This window comes from Vulpes vulpes, chromosome 3 (genome assembly GCF_048418805.1).
Source record: "Vulpes vulpes isolate BD-2025 chromosome 3, VulVul3, whole genome shotgun sequence".
Lineage (NCBI taxonomy): Eukaryota > Metazoa > Chordata > Mammalia > Carnivora > Canidae > Vulpes > Vulpes vulpes.
The window spans coordinates 115,825,914-115,847,334 of NC_132782.1; the positions used below are offsets into that span (position 1 = coordinate 115,825,914).

At 35.1% G+C, this 21,421-nt stretch overlaps 1 protein-coding gene across 4 annotated transcripts in view; it reads right to left on the reverse strand.

Annotated features, from left to right (window-relative positions):
- Positions 1-21,421, reverse strand: part of CEPT1 (choline/ethanolamine phosphotransferase 1) — a 37,751-nt gene that overhangs the window by 15,497 nt on the left and 833 nt on the right. For 2 of the 4 annotated variants that reach the window (XM_025982421.2, XM_072754347.1), the window contains exons 2-5: positions 14,885-15,293; positions 9,314-9,461; positions 7,008-7,149; positions 784-868 (exon numbers count right to left, since the gene is read on the reverse strand). In XM_025982421.2, the coding sequence (XP_025838206.1) occupies positions 784-868; positions 7,008-7,149; positions 9,314-9,461; positions 14,885-15,223 (714 nt within the window). In that variant the 5' untranslated portion in view covers positions 15,224-15,293. The remainder of the gene's footprint in view (positions 1-783; positions 869-7,007; positions 7,150-9,313; positions 9,462-14,884; positions 15,294-21,421) is intronic. The other 2 variants (XM_025982402.2, XM_025982412.2) reach the window with 1 other exon arrangement.

Sequence of the window (21,421 nt, forward strand, 5' to 3'; positions counted from 1 at the left end):
AGGTTAAAATTATAATTCTAATGTGAGAGGAAAAAGGTATTATTATTTACTTTTAAAAGTATTAAGGTCAAAATTATAATTTTCATGTGAGAGGAAAAAGGTACTAAGGAAATATGTACTTTATTGAAAACAAACCAAATCTGAAAAAGGAGAGTATTCAAAAGATAGCTATGGTAACATGAAAAGCAAAGGATACTTAGTTTTAAAAGCACAACTAAGAGAAGAAAACAATAAACAACACAAATAGGAATGAGAATAGCTTCAAAGATTAATTTTTTAAAAAACCAAGGTCATTGAAAACAGAAGCAGAAGTGGTACTAGACTGCTTAAACAATATTCTACAGGAGTTAAGAGAATACATAGAACCTTTCCTACATTACTATTAAGAGTCCTCTCAACTTACTTGTCTAAAGGGAAACTGCTTGCTTTATTGTTTTCAAAATATAAATACCAAAAAAAAAAAAAAATCTAGTTAATGGTGGAAAGGTATTTGTTTTAAAAATATTACATAGAGCAAAAATGGTATTAGGTATAGTATGTGAGAGAGATCATTGTTTTTAGCATCAAATCACTAGAAATATTATTTTAAAAAAAATTTAATAGGGTGGATTTTTATTGCCCTATATATATTTAAATGGTTTTCTATTAACCTGTTTGTCTGTGAAATACCACCAGAAGACTTTTTATTTTTTGTAGTTTAATTACTCTGTGCATGACAAAGGTGCTGTCTTTATCAAGTTCACGCCACTGTTCATCGGACAGCATGAATATTCTAGCAGTTACCGTGAAGTTCCAGAACCAAGGTCCCAGGGTTCCTGTGAGAAGCTGGCATATTATAATTATGATCTGGGACTCTGTAACATCGAATCTATGCATAAGGAAACAAACATTTCAAAATAACTTTACTCAGAGCTTTTGCCAAAGAGCCTTATAGGTAGCAAAAACAGATTTAAAAGGTAGCATTACCCTTATAAAGACATCTAAAGATTCAATTATACAATTTATACAGTACTATTACTATCCTTATGTAAACATGTATATTTCTTACCCAAACCAAAATAGTAGAAAAGTTTAAAAATTCAAACTGTAACATACTGAATAAATGACTTGTAAATAGGAGCTGGAAACACTAAAACTAAAAATACCATCAACTCTTAATTAGCCAAGTAGTGAATACTACTTGCCAAATAATCATATTATCTTTGACACAGGTCCCTTCAGTGCCAGAACCTATCCAGACTTCTCTGGACAGGAGTGCTCCCAGGCCCCTGTCCCTCACCCCTTCACCGCCCCACATACATCTCACCATGCTCCTACCTCTGCTATCTTAGTAGAATTAGTACATGTATGTGGAAAGGGCAAGGGGAAACTGACTTCTTTGGATATGGCTAGAACCAAATCAATCCAGTCAGCTCCTTGTCCTGTTTCCTGATAATCTCTAGTCCAGAATCTTATCTTTCTTCCTCTTTTTCTTTTAATTCCATATTAAGATTGTAACTCCGTATCAGATTAGTTTATTAGTAGTAAAAATAAGTAAGATGTCCAATTCAATCACTAAAGAAGTTTTGGGACACAGCTGGTGACAGAAAAAGTAGCGGTATACAACAGGCTTCAATTCAAAACCACATAATCAAAATTAAGAGCTGAGGAATGCTAAAGGAGATAAAAACAAGTCTATATTATTACCTGATGATCTGAGAGTTCAAACTGCAATCTAGGCTTTACATTAATATACTTAAGATATTTTAAGATATGCTCTACAGCAATTTAATAAAATTAAAATGAGGACAATCTTAATGACTGAATCACTATAAACAACAACAAAAAATACACCGGGAAGCTAGAAACTGAAAGGAAAAATCTTTGATATTTATTAGTTTATGTGATAAATCTTAAAATTCTAAAGATATAAATATCCTATATAGGCATTCAAGAGGAAGTTTCCTAATTCTTAATCCACAAGAAGTGGATTATATGTTAACAGACAGTTTGGATTACAACATTAACAGTTTTTAATTACTAGGATATCTTCAAATACTTATTCTTTAAAGGTTTCTTGGGTAAGAACTGAATTGGATTGATCAGACTATCAGAATATATAGCCTATTCACTTTTCTTGTTTAACTAGAAAAGAAAAAGTCAGAAGTTATCTACTTACATAGAAATAAACATGTGGTGGCAGAGTTTTTAGCAAATGTAAATGTGAAACATTAGAAGCACGAATTAGAAAATGTAATAAAGAGAAATACTCTGCCTGCTATAACTATAAATAATAAGTACATTGGAAATAACATTTGTGAAATTAATAGACTTATAGAAGGAACCTTAGATACCATCAAATCCAAAATTCTTGATTTACAAATTAGGAAATAGGCCTTGCTCAAGCTGAATATACAGACAATAATTTGGAGATAACACTTGAGACAAGGTATGGTCGACCTAGTTCAATTTATTATGATAATTTTTTTGTCTTGTGAAAAAATTTTTTTTCCCTGAAATGGTAGAATTCTACCTTTCATAGGGTGGAGGATTTTTTTAAGGCGAGTGTTTTTGCATAAACAGTTTTATTAGAGTTTCTAAGCATTTAATTTATAAAAAATGATTCTATACACATACATATATAAATTACAGATTTTAAAATATCTAGATATATAGGGTTTAAGCCTTACGAGAGGAAACATGATCTCTTACATTCAATATAATCCATAAACATCTTAAAGAATATTTTACAAATGTTTACAAATGAGCTTCAATTCATAATTCTTATTTTCTTCCATTGATCTGATCCTTCTGTGAAGTTCTAGCCTCTGAGCCCGGTCCCTTCCCAGTCTTTCAAATCCAGGCTCGTAAAAATCCTAATGGGCAAAGATGGGCCTAGAAGGGTCCCGATGATCAGTACTCATCTCCGTCAGACCTCTACTAGCTCAGTCCAGAAGCACTGTCAGGACAAGGGTCTGTCTAGATGTGAAAGGTACTAATATTCTCTGTACAAGGCAGCTTTCAGCTGTGATCAGAGCAAAGTACTGGAAGATTTAGCTGATAATTTCAGGGACAATGTATCCAAATCACATTGGCTTTCACATAATATCTGACTCTGAATGGAAATTATTCAGTTTCGTTAGAGATTAATTAAATTATGGTGCCTATTTTTGGTCAAGATACTATGAGCAAACAATAGCAACTAAATTAGTGACATTAAGAGATTAAGAAAAAAATAAAAATCTCTTATTTGGTAAATATGCTATGTGGTTATTAAACACACAACAACCTGAATTGATTATTTATGAAAAAGAAATCCTCGTGATTCTTTTCACTTGTGTGTAAACATCAAAATAAAACAAACAAAATACAAGTATTTTAAAATAAAATTCCTAAGGTATCTAAAGCTGCTTTCACTTTTCTCCAAAAAGGAGTAAGAAAAAGCAAGGGATTTTAAAAAACTTCTTTAGTCAAATTACATTTCAGAGTTTATCTTATTCTTTTCTAATTAAAGAAAATAAAATTTGTACTTTCTCCTCCATACATATAAACTTTACTTCGATATTTAGCCTATTATACATCTGCCTATTCTCTCCACTCTTTAAAAGAATGTGAAATCTAAAATGGCATTTTAAAAATTTCTTTAGGAATATTGCTATTATTCCATATGCCTCCACTATATTGGTTTTTTTGATAAATACCTCCTTAAATGTAAGCACTTGCAGCACATTTCTATGAATGTTGAGAACTGCTTTTACTCTAAAAAATGGTGCAGCCTTAATATGAATGCAGTATTTCAGAAAATTATATTCAAATTTCCCAAATCAAAACCAATTCTTTGCAATACTAACAAGTCATTTAAATTGAGATATTGAATTCAAACTGGCCCCAATATTTCTATATATATATTCACAGCATTACAAAGAAGCACTGTAGTCTGAGTGGGAGAGTGTCCTTCCATGTAGCCCCTCTGCCTGTCACCATAAACTCTGGTCCTGCATTTTCAAGCTCCATATATCCATCTCTCCCTTTTTCCACCCAAATATCTTCAATCTCTTCTCTAGTCAAGTTCTTCTGTGTAAATATAAAACCCTCCTTCCTTTGAATGTATGTTCTTTCTTCTAGTAGATGCCTTGCTTCTTCCCATCATCACAGCCACATATTTTGTAAGTCACCTGTACTAAATGTGTGCTTATTTATTCCTTTCACTTCTCATCCCTCTACAATCTGGCTTCTACGCTACTGGATGGTCTCAAACTGCCAAATTCAGCATATAATTTTCTGTCCTCCTTTTGAGTCTTGGCAGCACTTAGTGTTGTTCTCTTTTGAAATCTCTGGCTTTTCATTCTGGTATGCCTCCTTCTCTGGTTGTTCAGTAATTTTCATAGGCTTCTTCCTAGGCTCGCTTTCTAAGTTTTCTAAGCTATTTCATTCTACTTATATGTCTAAAATCTCTTACATACACGTTCTAGGTAGAACTTCTCCTTTCAAATAGATTGCAAGTTCCTCTGCCTGTGGTGCCTTTCTCCACTTTCCTTCTAACCACCCATGGAGGGGAACAGGGAGTTACTCCAGTCTCTGCTCGCTCATTTGTTCTCCATAAGCAGATAGAGATGTAGTCCTAGTTTCTACCTCTTAGGCTTCTCTCCAACCTATGACTTTCTGTCTGCTTGCGCTGTTACCGCTCTAGCTCAGGCATCAGCACTCCTCACGTTAATGATGCTGATGACTCCTAAGGGTCTCCTTACTTCTATCACAGTCCACTATAATTCACCCTCTGAATATTGCCAGCCTGCTTCTTCCAAACGGTCCTTTAGTCATTTCCCTGGTTTAGATCCTGCAAAGGCTAATAGACAGATTCAGGACAAAAGCCTATATTTCTTGGCAGGACACAGAAGTCCCTGATTCTCTGGATCTTCTCCAGCCTTATCTCCTGCCACTCCCCTACAGGCATCTTATGATTTAACAGTATGGAACTGTTCATAGTTGTCAAAGTACACATTTCATCACAGGAATATATTACAAAGGATGTTCTAAGACTCGCAAATAAAAAGCTGTGATATCAAATCACTCCTAGAAACACTATTTATGGGCAGCCCTGGTGGCCCAGCAGTTTAGCGCCGCCTTCAGCCCAGGGCATGATCCTGGAGACCTGGGATTGAGTCCCACGTTGAGCTCCCTGCATGGAGCCTGCTTCTCCCTCTGCCTGTGTCTCTGCCTCTCTCTTTCTGTGTCTCTCATGAATAAATAAAATCTTTAAAAAAAAACAACAACCCCAAAAAACCACTATTTACTCTTTCCCCACTTCCATGGTTTATTCACTTTCCTTTCTTCAGTTCCCCTAATACATGGTTGGTACTGCTTTACTTGAAAGGGAAAGAGAATTAATTAGGGCTGATGATAAATAAGCTTTCAAATAAGGGCTTGAAAGTTAACTATGAGGTAGTAAACACTGAAATAAACTATGTTGAATCCAGATATTACAAATTCTGCTACTTTTGAAAACTGTAACATCACTTCATCATACTATAAAAACCTTACTTAAAGGCTATAAAAACAGCATTGAGAAGAAATATCTGCACACAATATTTCACTTACTGTTTTTTAATATCAGAAATCCCTAACATTTTCTGAGCACTGATCATTCTATAAACTGCTGAAGAACACACAGGCATATGATTTTCAACTGGACACACATGTCTACTATTGTCACTAAGAGTAATGTGTACCTTAAGATGGGCCTTTAATATGTTTTCTAAACCTCTTTATTATGAAATTCTTCCAGGACAAGCTTTTAGTTAACATCCAAAATATTAATAATTATTGTTACTGTCGTAAGTTAAGGACATCTTAAGTTCTATTTAAATAAGTGTAGCAAAAATCATTTGAACTAAACTTGTAAGAATTTCTGTGCATTCTGGCTATTACAAGACCTAGAAAACAAAGTTTATGAGAAATCTAAAATTTAAATATCCATTAATGATTGATCTTAAAAAGACTAGGTTAAGATGTTGTATCATTTTCAATCAGAGACTTTTATTTGGATATTTCATGAAGTATTCAGAGTCTTTTCTCAAGTTTTCTCTTTTAATCCTACACCATGAAAAAAATAAGACTAGCTTCAGCAGTGTAAACAGGATCTGTGATACTTAATTAAACACTAGTTGATGAATTCCATCCTTTACCTCATTCCAAGACTAGTTTACTCATTAATATTTAAAGAAAAATACTGATGACCAAGTAGCAACCATTCATTTTAGAGTTTGAAAGGAATTTGTATTTTATTTTTAAAATTCTTGGGCATTTTGTTGGTGGCAGTAATTTATTTATTTATTTATTTATTTATTTATTTATATTTTTAAAAGATTTTATTTATTTATTCATGACAGACAGAGAGAGAGAAGCAGAGACACTGGCAGAGGGAGAAGCAGGCTCCATGCAGGGAGCCCAATGTGGGACTCGATCCCAGGTTTCCAGGATCACACCCCAGGCCAAAGGCGGTGCTAAACTGCTGAGCCACCACTGGGGCTGCCCGGTGGTAGTAATTTATATGGTATGTCATGTCAGCCGAATTATCAAGAGCTTAGATTTTCATACATTCATAAATAATATGAAAAGAAAAAAATCTAATTAAACTATGATGTTTAGAGATGAGAGTTGCTCTTTGCTGTCATAACTATCTTACCTTTCCTGAGAATGCATTTTCGTATGTCAAAAGAAAACTGAGTTAAGGAGAATAACAACAGGAAAATACAGTGAATTTATCTGGGGGAAAAACAAATGGGTATGAGTGAAAAGGGGCTACTGCTTTTCATATTATTTTAAAAATATTTGTTGAGAGGTTCTAATATTTTCTTTTAAACAGTATGATAGGACAACAGAGACCACTGGCAGCTATAATGAGTTTTAAATTTATTTTATTTGCTAAACTAATTTAGTACTCCGATTAATTCCTAATATTGAAATACCTAATTGTAACAGAAACCATATCTGAAAGAGGAAACAAATTACCATCAAGCATTACTTACATTCCAAATCGCAATGTTCCAGAAACATAAGTCTGCCAGTGTGCACAATAGAACATAAATGTCCCAGCAAAACAACAAAAAAACATCCAGTCAGGGTTTGTCCCCAGCTGCACTGCGATACAAGTTCCAAGAACCACAAAAACTGCAAGAGAAAGATTACAATAAAAACTGAACAATCTAAATAATCAACATTAACTGAGCTGGGAATGATTTTATTTTATTTTATTTATTTTCATTTTTATTTTTTTTAATAATTTATTTTTATTGGTGTTCAATTTGCCAACACACAGAATAACACCCAGTGCTCATCCCATCAAGTGCCCCCCTCAGTGCCCATCACCCATTCACCCCCACCCCCCCGCCCTCCTCCCCTTCCACCAACCCCTAGTTCGTTTCCCAGAGTTAGGAGTCTTTATGTTCTGTCTCCCTTTCTGATATTTCCCACACATTTCTTCTCCCTTCCCTTATTGGGAATGATTTTAGATTAGGCAAAAAGAAGACTTGCTATGAATGTACAATCTTCTCTCAGTTATCCAGGGTACCAGGAAAGCAGGATATAATCTTTTACATTACCTTTCCCCTCAAAATTTCAGTTTCTTCACTATATCACATAGTGAAACCAAATCAAAAGCAACTAAAATACTTGAGCATTTTATTGAGTATTCTCCCAACTTAGTGATAGTGATAATAATGAACAGTAAAAAATTACAAGCCAGAGTGAGAAACAAAACAAAACCCATCTCCTATACTTCAGTTTCCTTACTTTTAACATGACGATAAAAACCAGAAAAAAATAAATCAGTATCGTAAAGGATTTCAAATAGTGCCTGAAATACTATGTGATTTTTGAGAAAAAGAAAAACTAAAGGCCTAAATAATTCACAAAACGACGGATTTTTATTTTAGATTCATAGCTATCTTTTCTTATGTAGTAGATATAATTATGAGTGTCTTATATAGAAAAATACTTCCTATAAAAGTTTAGAACTCAAACTATAGAACAAAAATGATCATTACTTGGGATGCCTGGATGGCTCAGCAGTTGAGGGTCTGCCTTCGACTCAGGGCGTGTCCCCGGGCTCCTGGGTTGGAGTCCCATATTGGGCTCCCTACAGGGAGCCTATTTCTCCCTCTGCCTGTGTCTCTGCCTCTCTCTCTGTGTATCTCTCATGAATAAATAAAATCTTAAAAAAAATTATCATTTAAAAAATAGGATACCTATCATTCCATAGTCACCCAATTATAATGTCCTTTCAAGATGCCCAACAAGCCTCTGTATTCAGTGGAAGTCTTGAATTTTTCTTGAGTACTGAGTTATAAGTGCTTAGCTACTCACTTTCCTCTACTAAGTGGGTTATTGTTGGGACGTATCAAAACAATGATTTTCACATGAACCTACAACTGCAAACCGAGTTTAAGAGGTAAAACTATTGCAGGATTGTTTGTTTCTTTTAAAAATATTTTAAATGCTATGCCAAGTGACAAGAAAACCTAAAAAAAAATATGTGTGTGCATAAGGGGATAGGGGTATTCCTATCAGGAAGAGTAGTTAGAAACTGTCATTTAGTTCTAAATCTCTAAATCTCTTTTCCCTTTAAAAAAGTACAATATTATTTTTTTTAAGTACAAAATTATACTATCTATAATGTAAGATATCGTAACTCATCTATTGCTAGCCTTTAGTATATTTCTTTTTAGTCTTTTTATCTGAGTCCATTACCAGTCCAGGTCAGCAACATAATTTTAAACATCAACAGAAGATCCATTTAAATATAAAGACCATGAATTTCCTAGTCTCCCACTACTGTACTAGTCTATAATTTGTGAGATTTTTGATGATGACAATTATGCCCTAAGACTTTTTTTTTTAAGATTTTTATTTATTTATTCATGAGAGACACAGAGAGGCAGAGACACAGGAGAGGGAGAAGCAGGCTCCCTGCGGGGAGTCCATGTAGGACTTGATCCCCAGACCGGGATCACACCCTGAGCCAAAGGCAGATGCTCAATCGCTAAGCCACCCAGGTGTCTCTATGCCCTAAGATTTTAAAAACAACAGATGTCAAAAGAATAATATTTAGGTTTAAAAATAACTTACGTAGAAATTAACTTAATTTCTAAATTTCCCCATATAGCCAATAATGAACAAATGTTAACCATATTTATAGTCTTTTGAAAACTTTAAAGCTTGATATAAATCACTTATTCTGATAACTAGCATAACATAAACCTCTTATGTATTCCAACATTGTTCATCACATTACTTTTATCACTATTAGTCATTAACATTAAAAAATCAACAATACCTGTTGATAGTGAATCACAACCATGATCAAAAAGTTCTCCCAAAGGAGAGCTACTATTAGTTCTTCTTGCCTGTTTCCCATCTATAGCGTCCAAAGACTGATAAATGAAAAGGCCACACGCACAAGCAATGTATGCCCACAGAGGAGCCTGTGAAACAAAGAAACACGAGTTATTAAGATATTCATTACTATGTTTCACTGATACATTTTTACTTGCAGATACTTTATCTTCATTCTCCAGAGAAGTACTACTGGTTGGAAGCTATGAGAGAGAATCCAAGGGCTACTTAATGAAAAACTTTGAGACAATCGGAAGTATAAAAAAGAATCCAATTCTGTGCTTTGTATAGGTGCTCAAACAGATGTTGGATAACTGCTTCATAAGGTTATATAAGAGATCAGACTAGGTAACTTCCATAAGATTCTTCTTAATGTTTAGATTCTAAGAGTCAATCAAAAAATAATCTAATATAGTTTATTCCAAATTGTATCTTTCAAGATGTCTACAGTTCTTACATGAAGAAAATGAATCCCATGCTACCCTCCTCTGGGAAACACTGGGTTACACAATGTTAAAGAGACTTCTTTATTGCAGGACAACTTCTAGCCCTTCAGGTTGCTCATGTACATTATGGATATTCAAGAAGGGGGACATGATATGCTGCCTTTTTCCAAATTTATTAGAGCACGTAACCTATTTTCAACACACTTCTTCAATGTTCCATGGAACAGCACCAGCGAAATGATGAGCTAGTACACAGAGTGCTTAGAACATTATTTTTCAAATATTTATGGTCACATTTTCAAGGAATAATTTCTCTTTTCCCAGACAGCAATTGAACCACTAATAACAGATTTAAATGTTGGGTGTTAAGAAAGGAGGGCTTCTATTTGACATGTTGTTCTTCAAGAATACAGAAGAGTGTTTTATATTACTTTTCACTATTTTCCCATGCCTGAGCCATGAAAAAAATTCTATAATCACAAGGTATTTCCTCAAATATCAGTTGTCAAGTTAAACTGAGTGTTAAATGCCCACAGTAGCAAATTAAAACTACTCAGAGCTGCAAGTAATATTCATATTCTGCACTGCAAAGAGGTTTCTCTCAAAATTCTATTTAGTTCTCAATATTAAAGGTAAGAATCTTCTCTTAAACATTTTCTTTGAGTCTCATATGTTAGAACACTGAAGCTGTCAAAAGGACCATAGCATAAGCCAGAGTTACAAACCTTGAAAACAATTACTGTGATTATGTAAGCATGCTTTATTGCAAGCTCACTGGACCGATTAATCTTGTATGATTAAGAACCCCACCTTCCAGACTTTGAGTCTACCTCCTCTTGCTCCTAAAGGAATCTAGTAACTCTCTAGAGCTACACTGTCATACACAGTAGCTATTAGACATGTGCAGTTATTTTAGTTTAGACTAAAATTAAATAAAACTAAAAACTCAGTCCCTCAGCTACACTAGGCACATTTCAAACGTTCAACAGCTAGATGTGGCCATGGCTATCATACTGGATCAAACAGACACAGAACATAACCATCATCACAGAAATTTCTATTGGACAATACTGTTTTACAGGACCAGAAAGCTAGGGACTTCTTGGGGTCTAAACTTAGGATTTTAATGGGCGCAATGTGTTAGTCTGCAATAGAGACAACTTCAACTATTAGTATACATGCAATCCTAGAAAATATTGAGATAGTAACCACGTATATTTTAAGAGAAAGCAAGGTCTTGTGGTCTTCAGACAATTCTTACTGTCAATCTGTAGAATACTAATATTTATATATCTCTTCCTTGTTTTCACTGTTTCACAACTTGGAAGTGTTTTAGGAAGAAAGCTTTCTCATTCAAGAATAGGCCTGGTCTCAGCTGGGTTAAGAGTCTGAGAGATACACTGAATCAATAAAGGAACACATGTATCATTCAGGGAATCATCACACCCTGGTAGGTGGGTAGGGAAGAACCAGAATAGGCAAATAATCTTATCACAATCAGGCAATGAACTAACTTGCAAAATCTTGCAGAGGTGTTCTTATATGAGACAACTCAGGAGAAAAATTCTAAGAAATATGGTTTTACTGAGCTTCTGAAACAGAACTGTGGGGTTTACATATGTACAAATGTGTACCTATGCTGATGCAATAGTGTTGTTTTTTTTCTTTTTCTAGGAGGATACATCAAAAACTTGTTTAGGTTATGTATGAGAAGAGAAATTAGAGGTAAGGCGTGGGAAGGAGAGTAAAAGAGATTTTACTTTTGTTTTATACTTTTTTTGTTTGTTTGTTTTAAACTTTTGTTTGAATTTTTTATCTATGTAATGTTTCCCCTTTCCTTTTTAATGTCAGTAGGAATTAACTGGGCAATGAGATTATGGGCAATGTGCCACTTTAATTTTCTTTCCATTCTTCTAGATTAAAAAAAAAAAATCTAAAGTTTTTCAGTGAGTTAGTTGAAAAACATTAAATTTGGCAATATAAAACAAAATGAACATTAAAACAAAAAACTCTTAGGATCATATTCCGAAAAGTTGTAAACATACACACACACACACACACACACATTTAAAGCTCTTATTGGTAATAGCACATGGCTCAGTTCTGGTTTTCCTGTGTATAAAATAGCTAACACCAATTTCTTTTACCTGTCTTATGTGGCAAGGGTAACTGAAGCGTATGTATAACACATCAACTGCAAGATAAATTCCAAATTAACTCATGAAACTAAAGCCAGAGCTACTAGCTGATGAGATTTAAATAGTCTCAGAAACAGATCATGAGGATATTTTGGTATCCATATAAAAGGGGTTAAGTTTACATTTCTACCTCAGAAATGTGAAAAATAAGGGGTGATTTTTCCTTTCTTATCTGAAGAGGTTTTTTTTTTTCTGACAAAAAGGCAAACTCCACTGACACCATCACAATAGTAACATTCTTTTCTACTAGAAAGATCAGTATCTGAAACGCTAATGTATTAAAAAAAAAATCAGTAACACAAAAAATATATGGAAAGTTCGTAATACCTGAGGATATGAAATTTAATATTCACCCACTAGAACAAGGCCCAAAGGAATCAGAGCTGAAATGAATGAGAAAGTTCCCTGGGTAATAAATTTATGGAACTCTTTGACTCCAAAACAGTGATAAAGAAAATAAGAAATTGAATAAGGACTTATATAAATTGTGATTCCATATATAATATATTATTAGAAGAAATCAAGAATTTCTTGATTGTGACCCCTCTTCACAACAAGAGGGAGGTTGTGGGGAAGAACAATGTACATACTTAATGTTTTTGACCAATGAAATATAACCACCTGTTGAACATTACATGTTAGGCACTCTGAATGGATAATCTTATTTCTCTTATACTACAAAACAAAATTTCAAAGGAACAACTGTGACCTGGAGAATTTACATAAATTATTGAAGATTACAGAGATAATAAGGACATACCATGGAAGACAGTCATGGCCTATTTAACTCACTGTGATCTAAAGCCTAACAAGGATTTCTACTGTGCAGCTATAAATGCATCCAGGCATAGCTTTTGTAGGACACTACCTTCCCTTGCAGAGCACCAGACAGTGGCTCAATCATATGATTCCCTTGCAGAATCATACCTTGATTCTTCCTAGCAGCAATTCTGAAAAGTTCTCTTTTCTCTTCAATTCTGATTAGAATGGTTCCCATTCTGTAAGTTTCCTCAAAGATTTAAACTAATTCTAGGATTACTCCAATAATGCCAAATCACTTAAGTACAAAGGCTGAAGAAAAGTACTATAAAGAACATGGTAGGTACTTGGTACACTCTAGGGTATTCAAGAAATGACTATTAATGGTTGAACTACCTTTGAACTTGCCCTCAGTCCCTGATCATGGAACTAGCTTAGAATTGTTGGAGGGCTTCTTTTAGAATCAACACAACTCCTTGTTTTTCTGCTGAATCTCTAAGGATGTGTGAGAGCTGGACCAAATTCCTCTGGAAGGGTCTCAAATAAGCCACAGATAAAATAGTTCAAAGGGCATGTGATAAAGAATCCCAGGACATGGGGCAGCCCAGTGGCTCAGTGGTTTAGCACCGCCTTCAGCCCAGGGTGTGATCCTGGAGACCCAGGATCGAGTCCCATGTCAGGCTACCTGTGTCGAGCCTGCTTCTCCCTCTGCCTGTGTCTCTGCCTCTCTCTCTCTCTCTCATGAATAAATAAAAATCCTAAAAAAAAAAAAAAAAAAAAAAAAAAAGAATCCCAGGACACAACAACCATACTGATTTTTGGTTTTTAAGTTTCCTGATTGATATAAAGCAAAATAAGATGACAGAAAATCAGAAGTATACCCATATAATGTGTATGGACTGGATTTGTATAGTAAAGAGGAATTAAAAGTATTCAAGAGTGAGAAGGAAATGAACACCTGGGAGAAAATTGAAAAAAAAAATCTTAGGGTAACTGTGATGTTCAGTAGCCATTAACTTTAAGAGCTATAAGTGGAAATAAATTGATGGAAATAGAAAGGGATAGATAGGTTTGAATGGTGAAAATTTTATCGCAAAGAACAAATCATCTGAAAAGACTACTTAAAAATGATTACTTCAAGCATAAAGCAAGGTAAAGTCCATAATGTGACCATTTTGAGTTCATATGGTTCAGAGGTACCTCTGACACCTTTAGTTGAGGATCACCTTCTATCTTGGTTATCTGGGACTGATCACTTGGATTAATATAGGCACAACAAATGTTTCTGATTCTCTTCCATTTATCTAGCAACTTTCATTTCCTTTTTATCAATGACATTTTAAAACCAAAGAGATAAACATTAATTTACCTATTCCAATGAAGAGTTCTAGTTTCCAGTTTTGGTTTTAAGTAATGAGTAGAGAGGGTAAAAGAAGGACCAGCAGTAGAGACTTGTATTTAAGAAGGCCCAGGAAAAATAGTCTTTGTCAGCAGTAACTGCTCCCCTTCTTAACAGCAGCCATTGCAGGATACAGAACAGGAAATGCGTTATGTTGACATTTTCTTACATATCTTTTGCCTTGTTAGAATAGAGATATACCTGAGGTCTATCAGTCACATATATTTACAGGAAGAGAAAAAGGATATTCAAACAATTCTCACTGGAATGGAGAGGAAACAAATCACTTTTGTTAAGACTGATTGCCATTTCACTACCAGAGACTTTTTCTCTCATCATTTTAAACTTTGCTAAGATTTCATTAATTCAGCTCTTAAAAAATTGTTTTAAAAATTCAGTCATTTTTAAAAACTTTTTTATATTGAGATTAACTAATTTTAAAAGGAATATCGTACACATTAATCCTTGGTAATATTAATTTACCTACTAGAATCAGACTCTACCCTTTGCTTCTAGTTTTCATAAACAGAGAGTATAAAACAGATTGTAGTCATGAGCTTTATTAATAGTATAGGTGACACAATATTTCAAAGCAGTTGATATGTAGCTGTCAAATCGTCTTATCTTTAGCTAAAATGGACCTAAGAATCCCAATTACAGCATTTTGGGTATATAACAGATGCTCAAATCTGTTAAAAAATTAATCTTACCTGCTCTGTAGCTGTGGGACAGTAGAAGACTAATAAAACAGTTGTACAGATGTTTATTGACAATCCAATGATGGTGATGAGATTTGGGGCAATCCAGGAGGGAACTCGTCCAACTAGCCATTCCCAGTACCCCTGCATTAAGGGCTCAAGCAGGGACCGTCCAGCACTCTGATATCTGTGTTCTTCTAGCCGCTTTAGTTGGTGTCTTGACAATGGTGGTGTAGGTAACTGAAACAATTTATTTAATACACATCCTGGAGTACTTATATGACCGAAGCCCATAGTGGACTCCGGGTGAGAATCTCCACATCGTTTCCTCGTTGACCGATGCCCACTCATGGATCTTGGCTGCCTTTTATTTAAAAGAATAATTTATCTTGTTTCACAGCTTTTTGTGGCTGATCTTTACCTGAAAAAAAAGAGAAAAAGATACATCTGTCAATCACTATTTATATCAATGTCAGTAAATTTTAAAAACAAACTGGTAATAGTAATGCTATCAGATCAGAACACCAGGAATTTGTTTTTAGTTCTTGTTCTTACTGATGGTGTGAGCCAAAAGAAGTCAAATAACTTCACCCTCAGGTGAAAAATATTTTTTTTAAAGATTTTATTTATTTATTCATAGAGACACAGCTAGAGAAAGAGAGGCAAAGACACAGGCAGAGGGAGAAGCAGGCTCCATGCAAGGAGCCTGACGTGGGACTCGATCCTGGGTCTCCAGGATCACACCCTGGGCTGCAGGCGGTGCTAAACCGCTGCGCCACCGGGGCTGCCCTCAGTTGAAAAATATTAAGGGATTTTTATAGTAATATGCTTCTTGATACCTTATAGTTTGACTTCAAAGCTCTCCCATTTTTTTTCTATCTCACACTAATTTCAGTAATATAATGGAACAAATTTTAGAAATCATTTTTAAATGATTTCTAAACCTAATCATTTCACATACGTGGACAACAGGTCCAAAGGCATCCCCAAAGATAGCTAGCAAATTAGTGTATCAGAGGAATGATTTGAATAACATGGGTCTTACATAAGATTTTTATTTCATGCTAATTGGGCACTTATATACTAACACTCGAAGCACATTTCATATATTAACTCATTTAATCCTTTTTTTTTTTTTAAATTTTTTTTTAATTTTTATTTATTTATGATAGTCACAGAGAGAGAGAGAGAGAGAGGCAGAGACATAGGCAGAGGGAGAAGCAGGCTCCATGCACCGGGAGCCTGACGTGGGATTCGATCCCTGGTCTCCAGGATCGCGCCCTGGGCCAAAGGCAAGCGCCAAACCACTGCGCCACCCAGGGATCCCTCATTTAATCCTTATAACAACTCTATCTAGAAGGTAAGGATTATTAATTATTCCCATTTTTACAGAAAATGAAAGTAAGGCACAGGAGCTAATTAACTTGCCCAAACTCATACAGCTGGTAAATGAGGTTCATACGAACAAAGGATTTCTACCTGAGATAAACTGAAAGAAAAAACTTATGAAGTGGAAAGGGATATATATTGGCAACCTATCAGGCAGGGATGAAGAGCGGGGGGGAAAAAAACAAACAAACAAACCCCACAACCCTAAGTGTCAGAGGACAGAATATATGTATTACCAAAGTGACCTGATGAACTGAGGTAGTAAGAAGTGTTAAGTGTATTGACTGTTCATAAAGGACACTGAGTTTAATCCTAAGGTACTTACACTTGACTTAGAAAAGATTACAGATAATATAATTATTATAAACTCCTAAGCAACATAAGAAAATAATGACAAAACTATTTTCAAGATTAAAGGGTAATTAAATATATTTATCAGCGGAAAGTAGTGAGAACATTCAAAAACTAGTATGATGACTTCAAATGTTTGAAGTGGTAAGTACCTAAAAGAGGGTGATAGAAATAAAAATGTGAAAGCCAGTCAAATCTATATGTAATTTCTACTTAGAAGGAAGAATCAAGGGAAAGCACTTAGGGAATTAAACATGAAAGGTGAGGAAGGAACAGAGAAAACATGAATCAACAGAGACTAAAAAAGGGAAGTTAGGAAAGAAAACCAGTTATTTTGGCTTGGAGGGTGATGGAAGGGGGATCTGGAAATGGAGGTTAGAAAGACATAACAGTAACTTTTAAGGAGACATGTTTTAGACAAGCTCAAATCCTGGAGTTTAAGCAAGTGATGAAAATTTCAAGTTACCAACTCTGGATGAAGTCTAGTTTTGTTTTGTTTCTTAAATTAGAAAAGTTCTCAAAAGGATTAAGTATGAAGAAAAAAAGGAAAATAATAAAGAACTTGCAAGAAACTTAGGGTTACACAGCAGAAGAAATGGAAGCCATAAAAGAACAAACCCGGGGGGGTGGTGGTGGTGGTGGTGGTGGTGGATTTCAACAGAACTAAAAGGATAGTGGCATCAAACCAAAAGAGGTGTACTTTGATCTTTTGGTAGAAAGCTATCTAGAATGCAACATGAAATTACCAGAAATGTTCCACTATGGGAATGCAGAAGGTGATACAGAAAGTAGGACATTCCAACAATGGACCCAGTATCAAACATGCCCAAGACTACTACTCTCTATTCCCATACATACCAAGTTCCAAAGTTCCAATGTCACTAAGAATCTACATTGACAACCAAAATCCCAATTGTGTATCTCAATAATAGGCTCAGCAAAAAAGTTCTGTAATTTTCAGTTGCCTTAAATAAAATTTCAAAAGTCTTAAAAGAATCATCAGTGCCACAATTCACTTAAGGTGCTCTGAAATAAATATACTGAAATAATTTTCAGACCAAGGTAAACAAAAATTACTATTATTTCAAAGAATTCTTCCACACGCCCAACTGTATCACAAAACAATTGACTAATGTCAAACTGGTTATAAGATCATTTTAAAGAAAGTGACAGACACATAACTGCCAAAAACTTAACTTTATAGTAGGCAAATTTTCTATAGTCAAATTAGAAGGCGCATCTTCATGTTTGGTGAGCTATAATCCATCAGCTTTTGCAAAATTCAACTTAAAATGGGATAAAAAGTTTAGTCATCTCAATTTATATTTTATTATTGTAGCATTCCAGTTTCCTATTGCAAAAAAACAAGTGACATATTGAGGGTGCTGGCCTGCTTTTGGCACTAAACAACTACAAGCAACTGATCCTATGGTTTTAAGTTTGAGCATTTGGCAGGATTATATGATAAACTGATACTTTCTTTCTGAGTGTTTCCCCCTTCTGACCTAGATTTTTTTTTTTTTTACCTTTTATTTCTCTTTTAGAAAAATCTAAATTTTGACTAAACTTTCTAGATCTAGCCATTACATAATTCATGCATAAATAAAAAAGCCAGTGAGTTTTTAATTTCAATTTGGCAACATTGTCTCTGTGAAGCTATTAGCAACAAGTTTTCAAATATAAATTCAGACACATGAAGCCTGACATATAGGTATCTACTTTGCTTTCAATACACATTGATGAACAAAGAGGTTGCTATCACTGCCACAAATTCATCTCCTCTTCCTTCATCTGATCATATCTGAGACCCAGAGGTTACTGCATTCAAACCATCTCAGGAAAACAGGAGCTTTTGAACTTTAGCAAATGAAAGTAAGCATATCTCAAGGGAGTGCAACAGGGTAGGTGACTATAACAAGATGACTTAACTTTATGGGGAAAAAGGGAAATAAGATGTGGGATGGGAATATGAAATGGAGAAACAAATAGTACTAAAGTTATTCTAGCCACTTAAGATTTTTTACCTAGAGTCAGGCCTATGCCTAAAAGAGTGAAGAAAAAACTGTCCTTTCCCTGCGACACACTATAAGGAACTAAAATAATATAAGGAGCTAAAATTTATTGCTGGCTATCCTGGTAACTACCAGTCATAAGATTTTCTGAGAAAATTAATTCCAAGTTCCAAGCCAATGCTGAGTGCAGTAAACAAGACAGACATGGTCCTGGTTCCCATGTCCAATTGGAAAATAAAAACAGGTAGACAAGCAAATAGCATTACACATTGTGATGGGTGCTATAAGGAAAAGTGTGGAGCCAAAAAATAGTTAGGGGTGCACATTTTAGATAAGGTGGTTGAAATCTATGAAGAGGTAGCATTTAAATCAAATTCCGAGGAAGAAAAGGAGCTAGCCGTTCCAAAAGCAGGAGGAAGAAGAGTCCAAGAAGAGGGAATAGGTCCTGAGGCAAGAAAGAGCTGGACTTGTTCAAGTACCTTTGAGATCACTACGGTTGGACAGCAATAAATCAGATGGAAGAGTGACATAAAATAAAGTCTGAAAAGCCAGACAATGCAGAGATTTATGGACCATGATAAAGAACTGAGATTTTGTTCTGATGTTTTGAAAAGTCACCAATGAGCTTATAAAAAAATTGTAATTTTGTAATACAAAATCTATTTATTAACAGGATGTTTTCATAAATCATTAATAGAAGTATTTTAAACTCAAAAACTGCCCATCATCTGGAATTCATTTTAGTGTAATATTGATCACAGGGCCATAGCTTTTGTAACCTTTCCACTTGTAATCAGCAAATTCCCCTTTTCTGTTATACCCTGGCTCTAGTGCAATACTCCTTTCACAGCACTTCATCACATTTTGAACTTTTGTTTGTTGTATTGTTTTTGGTCTTTTCCCCACACTGGTCTATAAGCTCCACAAATGCAAAGACCATGCTCATCTTAAGATTCTTTCTCCAAACTTTCCTACCATATCTAACATTAAGTAATTAGGACCTACTCATGAAACAAAGAACAAGAATGGTTCATCTAGTATTTAATGAGCACCTTGTTGCTCTAGACCCTGAAGAAACAGACTGAACTATGCCATCCATGACCCCAAGAAACTCAAGGGGGGTGAAGAGGAGTCTTATAAGGAGCTCAGTCATAATGTGCTGTGAACAAACTATAGTGGGAGTCCAGAGGAGGGGGGGCACATATGGTCTAACAAAAAATTTTCTTTGTGCAGGCATGAATATTTATGTGAAAAGCCCAACAAAGGTACAAAAATATAATCGGAGAGATTTAATGAATATCTTTACTAAAATTACATATAATTTACAAAGCTAAATCTATGTCACAGAACATCTGTGCTTATATATAGCAGCTGAGGAAAATGGCATGCTGCCTACATTATTCCTGTGTTCAGCTTTGGGAAACATCTGAGAAGTAGCCCACTAAAAAAGGAATCTCCAACTGCTCAGCAGAGCATAAGGTAAGCTTACACAATATCCAACCTGTAGTGTGAAATTCCCGAATTCCCATTCCCCCACAAGTCTAAAGGCTCCAAGTTTCGAGCTGCACTGATTCAGCAGTATGTTTACAGTTCTTTCACAGGAATTAGTGACTACACAGCTCTTTCTAACCTCTATGGTACTACTAAAGTGAAGTACAATAGCCAACACTATTTGGAAGGCAGAGCAAATTATAAAAAGTCTTAAAAAAAAAAAAAAGGAAAACTAATAGGATCACAGGATTACATTCAGCATTATTTAACAAGTGATACACAGAACAAGTTAGGAAAAACAAAAGCCTTTTCAGCAGACTTGGAAGCAAAAACAGTACTGTGTAATACAATTTAGATCTACTGTTTTGCTGAAGTGAAATCTTGCATTCCTTAAAAAAGGGAAACAACCTCCTCCAAAAGAAAAAAAAAGAAAAAAGAGCAAAAAGCCTGGCATTTTATAGATTATTTTCATATTCCCTTTAAAAAGGCAGCACAGCATGACCCTCAACAGCACCAGCAGCACTTTAGCCAGCTTAAAGAACAACTCTTTTGCTGCCTAGAAAACAAATTGAATATGCAATAAAACGTAATATGGCTCATAAAAAAGTTTAGAGTTTACATATAAAAACATTTAACTGTTTACAATATAAATTTGAAAAGAGATTGGGTGTGGGAAAGAAAGGAGAATAAATTCATGAAACCAAAGTTGTAAACATTCAGAACAATCTATTAACCGGACAAGAAATAAAGATGCCTCTGGCGGGACAGAACAGGTTAAACCAAGAGGCAGATTTATCAAATTCGTTTCTCAAGTGGAAGCACTGTGCAGACGAGTCGTACAGGGGCTCTGGCTGGTTTTCCTCAGCACAGAACAAGTAGGCAGCAAAACAAACGCTTTTAGAACGTCAATCGCTGGAACTTTATGCGAACACCAATTTTCTAAAGCAGTAATGCTAAATGTACTTAGGACGGTGAAACACACACACTGAACACATTCCTACCCTACTAGTGCGAGGGTGGAAACAATATTCTCTGCCCACACACAAGACAAGACGCTGATATTTGCTGAAACACAACTATGAACTTGCGTATCATGATACGGATTCATCAATGAACGAAGAGCCGTCACACAAAATTGTATGTTTGATACCAAGGAGGCAAACAGCAAAATGACACAACCGCAAACACCGAGTCGGAGAAAACACGTTGAATACAGCTAGCTGTAAAGATGCTGCTCATGCGGGGTGCCTGGAAACACCCGCAAGCCTCGGAACCCTCCTGTCCTCCCTCCTCCAAAGAATACTGC